Genomic DNA, 18,433 nt, shown 5'->3' with positions numbered 1-18,433 from the left:
ATTCATGCGCCTCCTTTATTTGAACTTTTCACAAAAATATAGTAATTGATACTCATCATACTCCTTTTCTGTAATCGGAACTATTTAATTCAATTGGTAGAAGAAAAATCATGTGACGTTAAAGTGAATAATTTGCAATATTTCTCAATAAAACAAATTTCTATTTATGAAAAATGAAAATATATGTAAAATACTTATCCAGCGAAAAAAATATAATAAAATACGATACCGCAGACATTCAAAATGAAGAATCTTAATACTTAATGTGCCGAGTTTAAGAGAACTTATATACTACTACTATATACTTTGAGGCATTCAAAATTTCTGCCTAGTTTGATGCTGGTACATACATTGAAGAGTGTACATGTGTAATGTTACGGGCTGCCTTCATTGTGCCTTGACGCCCATAACCCCTGCGCGTCCCGAGCGGGCCAAGCGAGACGACCCGTGACAGTTGACATGAGACTAAGATCATTAAAATGATTTCTTACGTAAAATGGAATAACTCTTTTGTATTCAGATGGAACAAAATATGTTCCTTTCAAGAACACAATATTGAACCTCCATTTTCATTTATTTCATATTGGTAATATGCATGCCGTAATTATACAGAGAGATAAAATGATAACAAAATTGGCAACATAAATTTTTATGCTCCTGGTTTCTAAATAGTTTTTACTTATTGCTTCATCCGGTCCATTATAGTTATCGTGCTTACTAAATATAACAGGTAGAAAATAATTATCATTTTAGAAAATCAAGATATAGTTGATTACTCCCTCCGGAGTTATCGAAGAGAGATAAATATGATGAATGATTAAAGTAAATAAGGTTGTAACAGTCAAAAGCCTTTTTATTATTTCTAAAGGGACGTGTAAAAGAAAAACACAATAACTAAAATGGACCAGAGGTAGTAATCTTATATTCTAACATGACTATATTTTATTGGTTATTTGTAATAAGCATGACAATTAAAATGGGCCAGAGTTGTTGAAGAGAGATTAATATTATAAATGACTAAAGTAAATAAGATTATAATAGTCAAAAAAGTCATTTTATTATTTTTCAAAAGACGTGTAACAGGAAGCACCACAACTAAAATGGGCCGGAGGGAGTATATCAGGTTAAGAAAAGCTTTAAAAATTAGGAACAGAGCAATAGAAAACAGTAAAAACATAATACTTGTAATTACTAACGAAACAATTTAATCCAGACAAATAAAATTAATGAACTTTCATTCCGCTGCCGAACTTTTTTATCCTATATTTATTTCAGTTATGATATGCATAAAATATTAATAGTTTAATAATTTAACAATTACTTCATATTTTGCTTTGTCCTAAAAATCTAACTGATTGTAGAAAATAAAATGCTAATGTATTCTTTGTACACAGGGTAGCCACAACACAGAACTGGGAAAATAAAAAAAATGTATCCTATTGATCAAAATATTTTAATGTAGACTTCAACAATTATCAGATAAGTAGTAAAGATAAATTCAAAATTTCACATCATCATTTGTATAAAAAGAGAACAGGAAGAGAAGGGGATTACCGATGATAAATGGAAGGAATAAGAGGAGTGGAAAGAAGAAGCAAAGTAGAGGAGGAGAAACAGGGCAATGGGTTTAAAAAGTGGCTTTTGAACGGTTTTAAGGTGACTGTTGAACTTCTTAAACAGAAGAATTACACTGATTCATGAATGTCTCCCTCTTTACAATAATAAATGCGTCGCTATTTTAATTGTTACAAACCGGTGTGGCTTTTCCTTTTGAAATCATCAGAATTTTAGCAGCGAAAAAAATGAAAAGAAAAGGCAAAAAAATGAGGAAAAAGATATATAGCTTTCTTGATCTCTGAGATTTGCCACATCAACGGGCCTAAGTCCCGGCTTTATATATATATATATATATATATATATATATATATAGAGAGAGAGAGAGAGAGAGAGAGAGAGAGATTTCGCCTTTTGAGAGTCAATTTGATTAAACTTTGAAGCTAAATTAGATTAGATTAACTCACTATTTAAGATTTAAATGTACATATTTGAAAACTAAATGAAAAGTATTATAAGTTACAATTTTTCTTATATTAATTTGGTGAAAAAATACATCTTAAAATGTTGGTCAAAGTTTATGCAGTTTGAATCTCGAGAAGCGAATGACAGGGGAGTAATTTATTTATCTTTAATGCAATGATGGCTCTTTCAATTTAACATGTCATACTTGTTCTGTCTTCACCAACTTAATCATCTTAGTAATATTTATTGTTTCTTAATTGGAACATTCATATTTGCGTATAGAACAACAACATATTCAGTATAATTTCATAAGGTGAGATTTGGGAGGGTAGAATATATGCGGACCTTATCCCTACACAAGATGTTTCCGATAAACCATCGGCTCGAAGGAGAGATAAGACGGAGGCAGTAACAACAAGCAGTAACAATAGCTAGATAATAAGATCAACGAAGTGATGGAAATAATCATCTAACACTAGAGCTATAAGAATAGGCAAATGGGCAAACGTAGAAATGATACTAATAACTCTAGTGTAGAAAAAAAAATGTACACAGGAACCTACTGTCATATCCCTCTACTCTAATAGTCGATCTCTATACCCCCTATCAAGAGTCATGTCCTCGGTAAGCTGAAGATGTAGACATATCCTGCCTAATCACCTTTCCCTAAGATTTCTTAAGCCTACTTTTCCCCCTCCTCAAACCCACCACCGCCAACCTCTCACACCTTATCACTGAGGCATCGACATTGTCACGACCCAAACCCATGGACCGTGACGAGTGCCCGATCACTGCTGACCAAGCACCCCTAAACTCGTACTTGCCATATCTTTGAATAACCTAGTGGTCCATTTCTAACTCATATATGAGCGATAGCATCTGCTGCAAAATTTATGCAATAAACTCTACCTCAAAGAACTCATAATTTATATACGTGGATATGTATATATAGGCGTACTTGCAACGGATGACAACACGATCGACATGGCCACTACACATTTTGTCTGGAAAATAGGAGACCACGAGCTACATGATATTTTCACTATATACAAGTTCTCTACGGACATACTGCATGGAGTCTAGCGTAGAAAAAGACGGGACAAGCCCCTTGTCATACCCGTATCCGTACACATCATAAATAGCATACCAAAGGCTATCCGGATCAAGTGGAGCGCAGCGGCGGCGGTCGAGGAGATCCTAATGGTGCGGCTCGTCCGAATGACTACCGAAACTGCGGGCATGAACGCGGCATCACGAGGGGACGTCGGTACGAAGCGATTGTGCGAGTATGTAAGGCATGAATAACAACATAATGAAAGTATGAAGATAACGTAATATAAAAAGAGATCATCTTGTGACTTTGAACACCTTTTTAAGGCGGATGTCGTGCATGCTTAGCTTTTTAAAAAAAAAAAAAAAAAAAAAACTTTTCCATATATACATATATAGTATCTTGTCCGGCCGTTAAGGCACGGTGGAACATATATATTGTCTTGTCCGGCCATTAAGGCGCGGTAAAATATATATAGTATCTTGTCCGGCCATTAAGGCGCGGTGGAATATATATATTGTCTTGTCCGGCCATTAAGGCGCGGTAAAATAAATATAGTATTAAGGCACTTATATATTGTCTTGTACCGCCCGCGCGGTAAAATATATATATTGTCTTGTCCGGCCATTAAGGCGCGGTGGAATATATATATATATATATATATTGTCTTGTCCGGCCATTAAGGCGCGGTGGAATATATATATTGTCTGGTCCGGCCATTAAGGCGCGGCCCGTCCGACACGTTAAGGCGCGGTGGAATATATATAGTGCGATTAAAACCATTAAGGCGCGGTCGCGTCCGCCGTTGGGCGCGGTAAGTATCTAAACTACTCATACATAAATACATATAACATGCACGAGAGCCCAATTAAATGTTACTACTCTATCGGAGTGACGTCGGGTCGGTAATCTCCGATTTATATTATGGGTTATTCATCACCGCTATATCTCACCTCGAAGGAATGAAAAACATGAGATGAGATCATCATCAATGAATAAGATTGAGAAATCATGAAATAACTCAACATTCTCATAGCAACATTGAAATCATAAACTTGGAACCTTTAAGCATAAAATCATCATTATCCTTGTAATCATCATAGAAACATTCTCATCTTTAACATCATGAGAAGCTTCAAGAATCATGAACTTCTAGCTTTTGAAAACAAGGAAGTTATGGAAATATTTATGGAATCATAACATAAGAATCATGCATTTGAAAGAAAGGGACAAGCCTTAACATACATTTTTGGTCGCCTTAACTTTAACTACTCAACGCTTGTCCTTCCAGGCTCGTAAATCTATATTCAAGAAAATTTATACTATTGTTAGAATCACCTTTATACTCTTGTCTTAATCCTTCAAATAAATCTTTCTAGAGTTGCCGGAATTTAAGCATCTTCCCTGTTTATATGCCTAACCCGAAATCACAATCTTATAACCAACAACAACAACAACAATACCAACATTATCAACACCAATATGCTCCATGAAACATCCCACGCGATGTTTCTTTAGTCTAATAATCGATTCATTAATTATATGATATTCCAACGATTTTACTCTCGGAAGTTAATTCCAATTCGCAATAACAATACCAACATCATTGTCAACGTCAGATACATATGAAAATAGCACCATAATTCTTTTTATAACTCCATAAACTCCATTCCATAACACAATTATATTCTAACTTCAAACCATAATATCTTCCATCTTTCTACACTAAAGCCTTCCAAAACAATTCCAAAACAATAAATGAAGTATAGGGCCTTACCTTAGGATGGAAAATACACAAAATCCAAGCATAGTCTATGCCCACAAGATCAATACATCTTCAAGAACCATGAGTTAGTTCCCTTGATATATCTTTCTAAATCTTCAACTAAGGTCCTTAATTAATTTGGTTACGGAAACTTTGTTTGGAGCTCTTGGAAGTTCATAGTTTTTTCTAGAACTTTGGTGAGCTTCTTCATCTGATTTTTGGTGAAAAAAATGGGGTTTTGCCCCTTTTATAAGGTTCTAAATTCGGGTTGGGATCACTGTAGCAGTATTGTAGAAAGTCGGTACTGTAGCAGTTACTGTAGCACGCGTTTCTGCTCCGTCTGCCTAACTTGTAACGTCCGTAATTCTCTACTCCGATGTCGTATCGACGAGCGATTTGTTACGTTGGAAACTAGACTCGACGAACTTCACTTTAGGCTTTAGAAACACCTTAAAACTCCTAATATACTAGGAGCTATACCCCTCCAAACTTGACCCAAAAATCTACCCAAAATCCTGCCAACTTTTTCCAAATTTTCGTCAAACTTATTTTCTTCGATTTGCTTGATCCAGGAATCTCCCGAAACTCTCCATACATGATATTTATCATTAATTATAATTGATAATGGTCATGTCCTTTGGTTCCAAGGTTGTCCTTCTCGGTTAAGACTTATAAGATCATAATTCATCCTTTACTTAAACAATATACTTTTTTTTTTTTAAATTATCGCCGTATGGTGGCGTGACCTTTATATCAATAAATCAAGAATTACAAAGTGAAGGGGAACATAAGCTCAACCCTCTGTTTCAGTTTACAGATAATGACTGCTCAAAAAAATAAAGCAACAGATCTTGGAATGTAGCATCAAAGGATCCCAAGAATGGCTAAAATATACAGTAGAAGATGAAAACCACCAGGCTTTGCGCAAATATACAAATCTAGTGTGATAGGCAATCTCAACTGGACCATTTTTATACAAAAGAATTCTTCCTCTGTTTATACCGAAGGGACTCCATTTGTATGAGATCAAATCTGTAAGGTCCGTTGGCTCTCGATGGAAGATGCGCATGTGCAAATATATTCAAATCCTCATTTGTAATACTCTATTTTGCTAAGGCATCTGCGACTTGGTTGGCTTCCCTATAGCAATGTCGAACCTCTCAAGTAATAGTACTTGATATATTTTGAATGTGAGTAATAATGCTCTTCATTTGCCAATGGATATGGTAGTTGCCTTTGATCATCTCAACCACAATCTTTGAATCACATTCCAAGATTACATTGCTATGCCCATTTCGATAACACCATTCCAGGCTATTTAGAGCAGCCTTGGCTTCAGCCATATTCCTAGTATCCATACCCACCCTTTCGAGCAAAGGCCATGATAATTATTCCTCCGTGATCTTTAGAAATTCCTCCAATTCCACTTTCTACCAATTGCATCCTTGCTTCCATCAGTGTTAATCTTCACCCAATTTTCAGGGGGCTTCAATCATTTAACCACAATACATTCAATCTTGGGAATAAGGCCCATAACTTGTCGATACATATTTTCCCACCTAGAACTCCATTCAGTATTACTCTTTGCTTTGGAGACAACCCATAGAATAGTTTGATGAAGTGAATTTTTTGGCCTGATATTCCACCACTTTTAAAGCATACACCTGATAGGTACATCCTCCCAAGAAATTCCAACGGATTTCCAAAGAAATTCACATTTGTTCAAAGAATTTTCCCACTAATGAAAGTGTGGTGCATAGTATCTCTTTGATCAATAGGACAAAAACACACGCATCATCGTCAATCCCAAATCTAGAAGCAATAGTATCATTAAAAGGCAAGCTTCTTTTCAAAAATCCCCACATTAAGAAAGACATTTTAAAAGGTAAATTCTTATGCCAGATCTTCTTTAAAAAATAAGAAACCTCATTTTTCTATCTAATATGTCTCGAGTGAAACAGAGAAAAAGTACCATTCTTCTAAGATCCGAATAGGAGTATCAATTAGATCCCGATTACCTATGTCAATGGAGTTGATGTGTTCAAGAAGATATTCGTGAAGTCGTAAGTGATTTACATCCCAATTTCCATTAGTAATAACATCACTAACAATTTGGTCATAATTAAAATCATTTCTGTGAATAATTGCTTCATTCCTCACAATCCAAAGTTGTTTTACCTAACCATAGCTCGACATACTTACATTCAAATTTAACCATTGCTTCTCCGAGGTACGGGGTGTAACAGACTCCTCTCCTTTGCACACGTCCGAACCATCTCAACCTCCCTTCCCACACCTTGTCCACCACGGGGGCCACCTTATCTCGAATCACTTCATTCCTAATCTTATCTCTTCGGGTATGCCCACACATCCATCATCCTCATTTCTGGTACCTTCATCTTCTGGTCAAGATCTTTCTTAACAGGTCAACACGCTGCCCCTTACAACATAACGATCTAACTACCACTCAATAAAACCCACCTTTAAGTCTTAACGACACATTCTTATCATACAAAACACCAGATGGGAACCTTCACTTCATCCATTGCCAATACGATGTATGACATCATCGTGAATCTCCTCGTTATCTTGGAGGACTCTCAGGCACTTGAAACTTCATTATTGCATATACAATTTTTTTTTATTTTTTTTTGGTGTTATATTCTTAGCAAAAGGCCCATATTGATTTTTGAAATTGTAATACGTATTTGGCGTAATTATATTTGAAAACATGCTTCAGAATCTTTTTCAAAATTTTAAAAAATATCAAATAAAATAGTCCAATAAAATTATTTACACTCTCGTCTCTCAATTTTTATTAGCATTTAATAAACGGAAAAGGGTCAAATATACCCCTATACTATCAGAAAAGTGTTAAATATACCCTTCTCGTTATACTTTGGGTAATAACTCACTTTGGGTCCAATATAAGTCTTAACTTTGGTTTTAAATATACCCTTTCGTTAAAATTGTCCATGATGGACATGGAATAAACACTCGGTGAGGTGGACATCACATAGATGCCCCTTCCATTTACCCTCTCTTCCCTTCTTCTTCCACCACTACCATCTCCTTCCCCTCCACAACTTTTGCCACCATCTCCACCTTCAATATTTGGCGACCGAAATTTGTATGTGATCTAACAAAAACGTTTTGTGAGATCTCAAAAACTCAAGTTTCTTGGATGACTCTTAGGCATGTTCACCAAAGACTATTTTGGGATTTCATTAGCGTTGTAAAAAAGTTTACTTAAAGTACATTTACGTACAATTTTTTTTTTTTTTTTGGTGTTATATTCTTAGCTTTAAGAGGCAATAGATGATAAATATAATGTTATCATTGTTTTTTTTTTTTTGAAATGATGTGGAGATGGTGGTACGATGGTGGCAAAGGTTGTGGGAGAGAGGAGATAATTATATTTGAAAACATGGTGTGCTTCAGAGTTATCTTTATTCTAAGTCCAATGGACAATTTTAAAAAATATCAAATAAAATAGTCCAATAAAACTATTTACAATCTCGAAGGGATCTCAACCTTTTATGATAGTACAGGGGTATATTTGACCCTTTTCCGTTTAATAAATTATGAGTATTCAATTCTATACCACTCTGTATAACCGACTAGTAAATAAAGCCGAGACTCAAAAGTAGCAAGCACCATTACAAAAATCGCGACAACGAAATGGAAAACTCTGGCGGTTCATCCGTTACTCCTTAGTTTTGAAGTAAAATGGAAATTGAAGGTACAGATGGGTCCAAAACCCGACTCAAACCCGGTTCAACCATAGAGTTTGGTAGAGGACTCGGGTTTACCTCCGATGACAAAACCGTTTCTCGCCGTCAAATCTTGTTCGAAATCCACAAAGATGAAACTAAGGTTAAGTTTGAAGTTGTTGGAAGGAACCCCATTTGGGTATACAGCAATAAAGCTGGTAAAGTTAGTACTTTTAGGAAGTTTGAAAGAGGCGAAATGGAGAATGGTGACATGTTCTGTGTATCTGCCAAGAAAGCGATTTGGTATACCTTGAAAAGAATTGATTTTGACGATGAAGATAAAAGGGGTGGCGAGAAAGAGATGGAAATGGAGACCCAATTTGCTGAAAGTCTTCAGAGTAGTTCGTGTCCTGAAGGGATTGAATTTGACCTGGAGCATGTTGATATTTCGGGCATTGACCCTGTTCAAGGTTTGATTTTTCCACTATTTGTTTCTTTGCCTCTCGAATTTCAATGCTCAATTGATTTCCAAGTTGCTTCACTTTTACCATGAATTGAAAATATTCAATCAGTTCAAGTATTTACCATCAATTCTTAACTAGTTGGCTTTGTTATTTGAATCATCTGAATCCATTTTGTTCCATTGTTATAATCTGATTATTTGTCGTGCCTAGAAATTTGTTATTGTAGTTGATTTTTACAAACACTATTGTACCTTGGGAAGAACGATTTTTAGCGTTGAGATAAAGTGGTACTAAGTAGGAGCTGGAAATGGAGACCAGTTAGCTGAAAGCCTTCAGAATAGTGGCTGTCCAATTGGGATTGAAATCTTGAATAAGAGTTCGACTATGTCCATATTTCTGGGTTCTGGCGTTGACTTTGTTCAGAGTTTGCCTTATATGAATCATCTGCATTTTTTCTGCTCATTTCATTCAGTCGAGGAAATGATAAAAATGGTCCCTTATGTTTGAGCGTAGGTTCAAAATATTTGATGGAGACTGAAAGTGTTAACTTTTGACAAATTTAAAGGACCAAAACTGTTCAGTGCATACTTAAGGGACTATTTTGAACCTACCTTCAAACATAACGGGCCATTTTTATCATTTTCTCGATTCAGTCAGAGGATTTATGGTGGATAAGACTGTATTTACATTGGCCGTTTTGATGTAACTTGAATTATTTTATTATTGATTTAAGCTAGATACGACTCTCTGATTGCTTGTGATGAATCTCCTGATTGGTCTTTTGCTTAATGCAGAGTTTGGTTTTCTGGTGATGGGACATGAATTCGATGGTTATCCTAAGAAAATGATTCGGGAGATAAAGAACTGGAATTGGTTTATTGAGGAGGAACAAGCAGAGAGTGATGATGATGAGGATTCTGATAGAAAAGGCAGAAAGGGTGGTAGGAGAAAACGGAAGAAAAAAGGCGAGGCAGATGATGATGAGTGGACTGGCGAAAGTGAAGATGAGAAGGACCTGCTCACGAGATCTAAGAAGCTTCAGGGACCTAAATACGTGACAAGGTCCAAGGACAAGTCTAATGCAAAACGGAAAAAACCTTCCACACAACATAAGGCTAGACCCTCTGAAGAAGAATATGAGGAAGATGAAGAAGAAGATGAAGAGGATGAAACACTGGGGGGTTTCATTGTAGACGATGTAGAAGATGAGCCGGAAGTTGGTGACGAAGAAGAAGAGGAGGAATTTGATGATGATGATGATGAATGAAGTGTTAGAAGATTGATGTTCCTCCAAAAACCGTACTAGATGGTTTTTACTAGCTAGTTTTATGTAGGTCTTTGTGAATTGTGATTGCCTTTTGGGTGTGTCAATCATATGCCGAATCCTGTATTCTACCATTTTTTTTTTTTTTTTTTTTTGGATAACTGTGGTGTCGGGACCAACTTGCACACAGCCCCACTCGTAGTCTACATTTTTCTGTCATTGTATATGATAATGTAGTTCTTGAAGCAATAATTTATTTGTTCTTTGTACTATAACTTGCTGATTTTGCTGACACACTCTTTTGAGTCTTTTTAATTGTGTTGCTTTCTCTCAGAAACTTAGTTATATGACCAAAATCCGCAGCTTATTGGTAGATGAACTGTCATTAAATATTTCTTCAGAGCTTTGGTGAATGGGATCCAATGGTATTCTGGATTGGAATATATCATCTCGTAGTATCAATGAGTTGATTGACTCATAATTGATGAGTCGGAGAGAATTTTGCTGACAGAAAGCTTCTTGTTGCAATTGCGGCCTTTAAAGCATAACAAGAATGATGTCGAGAGTAAACACAATCCCGCAAACTTGTCACATAACAAAATGAACGAGATGAATTGGTTACTAAAAATTATCTCTGAGCAAAGAACTGATGGCTGAGAAATTTTTCCAAAGGTAAAGACCAAAGACTTCAAGACAAGAATAAAAGGGACGAAATGGGTAAATAGTCACTTTCTGGACCACTAATTAATACTCCCTCCGTTCAAAAAGGGTGCCCACTTAGCAATTTACACACTCCTTAAGAAAATACTAATTTTTAGGGAAAAATAAGTAATTTGACTAAACTATTCTTGATTAAACGAGTGTTGGGATTTGGTCAAAAGAGTGTCCCCTTAGCAAGTTACACACCCCTTAAGAAAATATTAATTCCTAGGGAAAAATAAGTAATTTAACTAAACTACTCCTGATTAAACGAGTGTTGGGATTTGGTCACTTAACACTTAATAAGGGCAACTCTGGAAAAGTAAGGTTAGTTATTTTTTAATTTGGTAAGTGGATACTTTTTTTGAACCGAAGGGAGTATTTAAGCAACAACATATCTGGTGTAATTTCACAAAGTGGGGTGCGAGGAGTAGAGAGTGTATGCGCGTTGGGGCTTATCCTGCCTTGTAGAGATGACCGCTTAGATGGTCCTCAGCTCAAGTAAAGCACTAATTGTTTCAAAATTATTTCAACATTTAGCCATATTTAATGCAAAAAATAAAGTTTGATAAAAATACCCGAGCCAAAAAAGCATAAAATTCTGGAAAATTTTCATCAAATTTTGAACTACTATCACAATTCAAACTCCAATATTTTTTCTTTCCCTATGTATAACAAAAGATTAAAAACTTAAATGCAATACATAAACATTCCACTTACCTTAAGATGTCGGTGAACGGCCACCCCTGAGATCATGTTGGTGCACTATACTCCCTCCTGTTCAAAAAGTTTTAGAATGTTCATAGCCTTTTTTTTTCCTTAAATAAGAGTGTCTAATTACTAAATCGATAAAGAATTAATCTTATTTTTTTCAAATTTATATTTATAAGGTCTTAATTTATCAAATTTCAATACCTATTCAATTAAGAGTTGTTTAATCAAATTAGCCACGAAGTATTTTTTAAGGAGTTAAGTATTTTTTTTTAAGTGAGAGTATTTACCAACTTCAATGCTCGAGACATATTCCCCGAAAAGATACTTTGTACCATATTTGCTCTAAAAGTAGTTGCTTTTTCTTGAATTTTTAACCGAAATAATTCATTATTTAAAACATTTAACAAAAATAATATAATTTTTTGAATTTTTATCAAAATAGAATAAACGTATGTCTCAGTAGCGTTTTATAAGTTATTTTATTTCAAAGAATTAACGGGCAAAACTAACGGCATACGGATTTAACGGAAGTATAAGGTGTTACTGTGAGTAACGATTTAACCTTAAAACGTTACTCTCAGCAACGACTTTCTGCTCCTTACATGAATTGATTTGACTAGTATACCCTTTAAAATATTACAGTCAGCCACGATTCTTTGCTTAAAGATTACACCCCTGCCTGATAATTTTTGTCTCAATGGTTTCGATACTTCTTCCGCAGCTCCTTGTGGTTTGATCAATCTTTGAAAGCAATCAACTGTAACAAGACCATCAAGTGTTCCATCTCTCACATAAATCTTCATTCACCTCCTGTTTCTATAATTTTTTTCTACGCTATTCTACACATATATTTTACATAATCATTATTTGAATCTCAAATTCTCATTGTCAATACCTTTTTTACAGCAAAACCCATTTTTAAAATGTTAACACAACCTCAAATTTCAACAGCATTCAAGCAAATATATAATAGCATTTTAGAAAAATCAGAAAATAAATAATATTACACAGCAAATCAGAATTGTAGTCACAAAATTTCGAATCAAATAAAACAGGATAGCAAAAAAGCTCATGAAACTTCAATCGGGTTTCGGCATTTGGAAAAGTCGCAACAACAATTTGATAATATACAAAAAAAAAAAAAAAAAAAACAGATGTAAACCTTGCATTAATTAATAATACATGAGAAAGGATATCACTTTTTTAAAGAATTTCCTAAACTGCATCAATTTTTTCTTAGACTTGTTTGCAGTAACTATTTCACGGTTGTAATTTAAGAAATCGAAACAATCCCAAGGTTTTCACACCATTGACAACAAAATCTCACCCAAATACACTTTTTCATGTATCACTGGTGGGATTTGAAATTTGAACGATCGGCGGAAATGGCGGGCCACAAAGCCCTAAAACAAATGGTTGTTCCCACATGCCTGTGGCCGCAAAGATTGAAAGAAAATGTGAACCAAGAAAATGTTGTCGCGTGAAACGAGGTCATATTAATTGAGTAAATTAAAACGTTACTGCGGATAACGTTTTTGTTTATATCGTGACTCATGATTAATGCAAACCTCTTTCTAACACCATTTACAGTTAGTTTTTGCCTTTTGATTTTTTGAATAAAATAATTTAGAAAACGTTAGTGAGAAATAGAAATACGTTTAATCTATTTTGGTAAAAGTTTTAAAAAATGTACTATCTTTGTTAAATGTCTTAAATAATAATGGGTTGAATAGGTCAAAAATTCCTTTTTCTTTGAAAGTATTTGATTTACCAGAAAAATCTCATTCGGCGGCAAATTTTAGTTTACCGCTCAAAGCTAGGGTTTACTCAATCACAAAACTCAACTCCTTTCCTCACTAATCGATCAACACCTAAAGCTAGCTGCATGCTGGAGTAGTTGAATCTATCAAGCTGTAGGTGTTGTTGGAAATAATAATCTGGTACAAAATACTATGGATTTTGATGTAACTGAGCCAAGGATAGCTCTTTACGATGATGAAGAAGAACAGTTTGAGGAACAAAACGAGGAAACCGACCAACAAATGGGATCTTCAGAAACCCGTGAAGATATAGAAATGACTGATAAAGTAGACGATAGGACAGGCCATGAATTAAAACATTCAATCAATGAATCTTCAACAGGGTTAGTTTGTAGCTTAGTTTGTAGCGTAGTTTATACTCCCTCTGTCACAATTTAAGTGTCTTAGTTTGACTGTACACAAAAGATTAAGGAATAAAAAGACATTTTTGAATCTTGTGGTCACTAAAATGTCCCTTGAATCTTGGGTTTTAAAACTTGTAGAATGTTTGAATTGTCAACTTACTAAATAGAGAAAGTCACTCTTTTTGGGACAGATCAAAAAGGAAAATAAGACACTTAAATTGGGACGGAGGGAGTACCTTATAGCTTGTGGCAGGTCACAACTTTGTCTTAGAATGATTTTTTTGTTCGGTCGTTTGAATGTTACCCAATTGTTGTATTGTCTTGATGAGAGGAACTGGAAGATATGGAAAACCCCATTTTGTAATTTACAAATATGTATATGAGTTTATGCCGACATAATGTTATTTTTCTTGTTGATAGAAAACTTTTTGTTGGAGGCATTGCTTGGGAGACAACCGAAGGTATTGAATTTATTGATGCTATCTTGCTTTGTATCATTGTGCATATTACGTCTTAAATAGGACCCTCTGTTTTTACTTGCAATGTTAGAATTCTTTTATACTCTTAGCTAATTGTGATTGCGCCAAATCTATTTGCCTCAGTTTTGATATTTTTAGAGTAATATTTGCTTTAATGTGCAACTAAACTGCTGCTTATTTGCAAGTGCTTTCTTTGTTTGACTGTATTTGAATGTGTTCTAGCACTACATTTTCTCTCTCTTATGAATGTGGATATGTTTTCAACTGTTTTCACATTGACACTGTCTTATTTTGTAATGAATAAGCCTTGGAAGTGAGATTACCATGGTCTTGACTTGGACAAAAATATGGATTTTCATTTATGTATGGGTAGTTTCACATCGGAATTTTGGTTAAGTAGCTAATGCAGTTGTCAACTTGCTCTGCTTTTTCTTCAGTTATACCTCGGTTGTTATGTAGTTAAAGTTTTTTAAAAATTGGTTGCTGCACACTTAAAAAAAAAAAAAAAAAAATCGTTGTTGCATATCCAACTTATTTTACGGTATCAAAATCAGTAATAATCTTCTATATTGACATTAGCCTTCTATTGCATCTTGGTGTGCTGTATTCATATCAATTGCCTTTCATCTAAGCATATCCCTGGATCTTAAAAATAGTGTGTTGCCTGGACAACCTGGCTGAAGCATGCTTGATGATATATCACTAATGTGCTGTAAGTGGTCATTTATTAAGTCTTCTTAGATGTCTTCGTATTTGTCGCTTGGCCACATCACAATACTCACTCAGGTGTTGTTATGAATGAGCATCATATTTGAAAAAATTGTGCTGTATCTTTAGGCATAAGATTGAATCTAAGCCATACTCTACTTAAAAATGAAAGAAGATGGAAATATGAAATGTGGACGTTCACTTCTCCTGTGGATTCTGGCCATGCGGATATGGCTTGTTTGATTTATAAAGCCATTAAGCATATTCTTTTATTGCTTTTTTTTTTTTTTTAATGGGTGATAAAGTCATGCAGAAATATTTGTTTCCAGCACAAGCTATAGTTCCCTGATTAGAAGTAACAGTATCATGCTTCTTTTTAGACGCAAACTGCATATTGAGTTCATGGTGCAAACTGTTTTAGTATAACAGAACATGTGTTTCGGTGATATCTGGAGTATGGGATATGCTAAAGATTTCTTGAAGAAAATGGTCTTAAAATCATCTGATAATGTCTTTAGGACGAGTTAGTTTCTAACATGAGGCATCAGCTAACAGTGACAGACCTCAAAATAGTTTGCCGAAGTAAACTATGTTTCACATCTACCTCTCTTTTCTAAGATTAGTACATCTACTTTATCTGCATTCCTGTTTTCATGATATCGGGCTATCTTTGCTCTAACCTCATTCTGTATACGGTGTTTTACTTTCCAGAATCTTTTAGGAAGCATTTCAGCCAGTTTGGAGAGATAACTGATTCTGTAATAATGATGGATAGAATCTCTGGAAGGCCACGAGGATTTGGATTTGTCACATATGCTGACCCGGAAATTGCAAATAAAGTTTTAGAGGAAGATCATATCATAGATGGTAGAGCGGTAGATTTTCTCCTGAAAGCACTACATTGTCTCATTTTTCCTTTATTTACTATTACTCTTCGCCTAGGTTTATGTTTCAAAGAGTATATTATATTTCGTGTATAAGGTGGAAGTGAAGAAAACAGTATCTAAGGAGGACATGCATGTTAAAGGAGCATTGAAAACAAAGAAAATCTTTATTGGTGGTCTTCCGTTATCTTTAACTGAAGGTAATACATGGTATCATTTCTTATTTCTGTCGGTCAAAAAAAGTTGCTCCTTTAACCTAGCGATTAATTTCAGATGAGTTGAAGGAATATTTTTCTTCTTATGGCTATGTCGTGGAGCATCAGATCATGCTGGATCAAATCACTGGTCGGTCCCGAGGATTTGGGTTTGTGACTTTTGATAATGAAGAAGCAGTTGAAAAGGTTTTATCTAACGGCCATATGCATGAACTTCGTGGTAAACAAGTGGGTAATAGGACTTTATACTGTCCCCGTGTCCTGAACTGATTATTGCGTCTTTTACTTTTGAGGAAACAATTTTAACAATTTTTGTTTTTGTATTCTTCAGGTTGAAATTAAGAGGGCGGAGCCAAAGAGAGCTGGTGTTGAACATGCAAGTGAAAACCGGCTACATCGTGGTGGGAGTAGTTCAAAATCATATGGTGGCATTGGTGGTTCTGTAGAGGGTTTTGGTGGTGGATATGGTGGAAAGATGGGTAGAGGGTATGGTGGATACGGAGGATATGAAGGATACAGTGACTATGGCGGGTATGGCAAGTTTGCAGGAAGTTATGGTGCAGGTCCTGCAGGATTTTACCCTGGATATGGTGGATACGGTTATGGCTTTGGGTTTGGTGGAGCTATGTATGGTGCAGCTGCTTATGGTGGCGGCAGCTATGGTGCACCTGCCTACTATGGCAGTGGTACTGGTTATGGGAGTGGTGGCGGCTGGAATGATGGGGGTAAAGGCGGATATATAGGTGGTGGCAATCCTGCTGGTTATGGTGGTGCAAAAGGTTATGGTAGTGGTGGCAGCAGTGGTGGGGGAAACGGTGGTGCCAATGCATATGGAAATAGCGGTGCTAATGGAAGGTTTCATCCTTATTGGAAGTGACAAAGTTTGACTTTGAGGTGGCAAGAACTGGATTTGATGACTTTTGACGGGTACCATCTAGGTGTAAAGTCTCTGGTGAATGGTGATGGTTTTTGTTTCTTTTGGAGTTGATGATTTTGGTGCATAAAGTTATTCCTCACCCCACTAACTTCCAGTAGATGTATTAGCCTGTTAACTTTGGGATAATGATAGGATAGCATAGTTCTTGTTTTAACTTTATAAGTTAAGCAACCATCATATTGTAAGTAAAGGAAGTTGAAAATGTTTTTGAATCCATGCTAGAAATATTTAGACACCTCTCCAATTGAAACTCCACATTTCAATTGTAGATGACACCTTTGTGAAAGCCATTGAAGTGATATAATGATACTGTATGCTCGTGGACGAGCTTTTACTTTAGAAAGCAAGAGAAGTACTTATAATTATCGGAAAAGGGCCAAAATACCACTGAACTTTCGAAAATAGTTTATTTAGACCTTTCATTATACTATTAGGTTAATTGTGCCCTTACCGTTATATCATGGGCTAGATATACCTCTGAACTTTTGTAAATAGTTTATTTATACCCTTAGTTATACTATTGGGTCAATTGTGTCCTTATCATTATACTATGGGCCAAATTTGCTCTTAAGTTACACGGTCTGCCACGTGTCACAATCACAATGACCTAACTCATTTCCCCCTATAATTACCCCCAATCACCGGATCCGCCCCGTCATTTTATTTCACACAACCCGTTTTGTTTATTTTAAACTCAAAAAAAGTACCAGTACCTCAACAAAAAAAAAAAATATTACAAAACTGCTTTTAGCGTAGTAATTTACTGCGCTAAAGCAGTTAACGGGGACGGCTCCGTTAAGTGCTTTAGCGCAGTAATTTACTCGCTAAAGGGGTCCGTGTTTTTTTTTTTTTTTGGCCCTTTTGGTTAACCCCTCTTTCATTACACTTTTTAACGTACATTGATCATAGATTAATCATGCTTCGGGACCCCGAAACTTCAATATTTTATATAGAATCCTATTTATTTTTGTGCGATTAATAAGGTAGGCTTAATACATTAAGGATAAAAAAAATCTTCGGATTGCCATTTTAGTGATTGAAAAGTGCTCGAACGCCATTTTTGTTTAAAGGCTTGGTGTCATTAGCTTTAAGTTCTTTACGAATACTTAAACTTGTTCATTAATAATAAACCAAAAGTAGTAAAAATACAATCATTAAAAAAAAAAAAACTTAAAATACATTCATCAATTCATGCCCTTGAGTTGATGAAAAACTAAACATACTAATATTCTTCAAAATAACAATATCATCATAAATTAAACTTAAAACTAAAATCACAACATTCTTAATCATTATCAGAATAGAAGTCCTCAATATCGTCCTTAGAAAAATATTGGCGGTTTATTAAGACACATCT

At 35.2% G+C, this 18,433-nt stretch overlaps 2 protein-coding genes across 2 annotated transcripts; both read left to right on the top strand.

Moving 5' to 3' along the window:
• The first annotated feature begins 8,435 nt into the window (after window positions 1-8,435).
• Window positions 8,436-10,568, top strand: LOC132052201 (uncharacterized). Its single transcript, XM_059443603.1, has 2 exons — window positions 8,436-9,018; window positions 9,807-10,568. Exons 1-2 carry the CDS (start codon window positions 8,565-8,567, stop codon window positions 10,277-10,279), a joined length of 927 nt encoding a protein of 308 aa, XP_059299586.1. The 5' UTR covers window positions 8,436-8,564; the 3' UTR covers window positions 10,280-10,568.
• Window positions 10,569-13,601: 3,033 nt separating this feature from the next.
• On the top strand, window positions 13,602-17,383 carry LOC132052200 (heterogeneous nuclear ribonucleoprotein 1-like). The gene is made up of 6 exons (XM_059443602.1): window positions 13,602-13,832; window positions 14,274-14,314; window positions 15,752-15,915; window positions 16,022-16,124; window positions 16,198-16,367; window positions 16,471-17,383. Exons 1-6 carry the CDS (start codon window positions 13,642-13,644, stop codon window positions 17,014-17,016), a joined length of 1,215 nt encoding a protein of 404 aa, XP_059299585.1. The 5' UTR covers window positions 13,602-13,641; the 3' UTR covers window positions 17,017-17,383.
• The last annotated feature ends 1,050 nt before the right edge of the window (window positions 17,384-18,433 follow it).

This window comes from Lycium ferocissimum, chromosome 4, assembly GCF_029784015.1.
Source record: "Lycium ferocissimum isolate CSIRO_LF1 chromosome 4, AGI_CSIRO_Lferr_CH_V1, whole genome shotgun sequence".
Lineage (NCBI taxonomy): Eukaryota > Viridiplantae > Streptophyta > Magnoliopsida > Solanales > Solanaceae > Lycium > Lycium ferocissimum.
The sequence above is the reverse complement of the archived record's forward strand: the minus strand, read 5'-3'. Positions and strand labels throughout refer to the sequence as shown.

Coding starts and splice junctions, on each gene's coding strand:
- LOC132052200 (XM_059443602.1), top strand. CDS start 13,642: ATGGATTTTGATGTAACTGAGCCAAGGATAGCTCTTTACGATGATGAA. Junction 15,916..16,021: donor ATATCATAGATGGTAGAGCG/GTAGATTTTCTC, acceptor TTCGTGTATAAG/GTGGAAGTGAAGAAAACAGT. Junction 16,368..16,470: donor ATGAACTTCGTGGTAAACAA/GTGGGTAATAGG, acceptor TGTATTCTTCAG/GTTGAAATTAAGAGGGCGGA.
- LOC132052201 (XM_059443603.1), top strand. CDS start 8,565: ATGGAAATTGAAGGTACAGATGGGTCCAAAACCCGACTCAAACCCGGT. Junction 9,019..9,806: donor GGGCATTGACCCTGTTCAAG/GTTTGATTTTTC, acceptor TGCTTAATGCAG/AGTTTGGTTTTCTGGTGATG.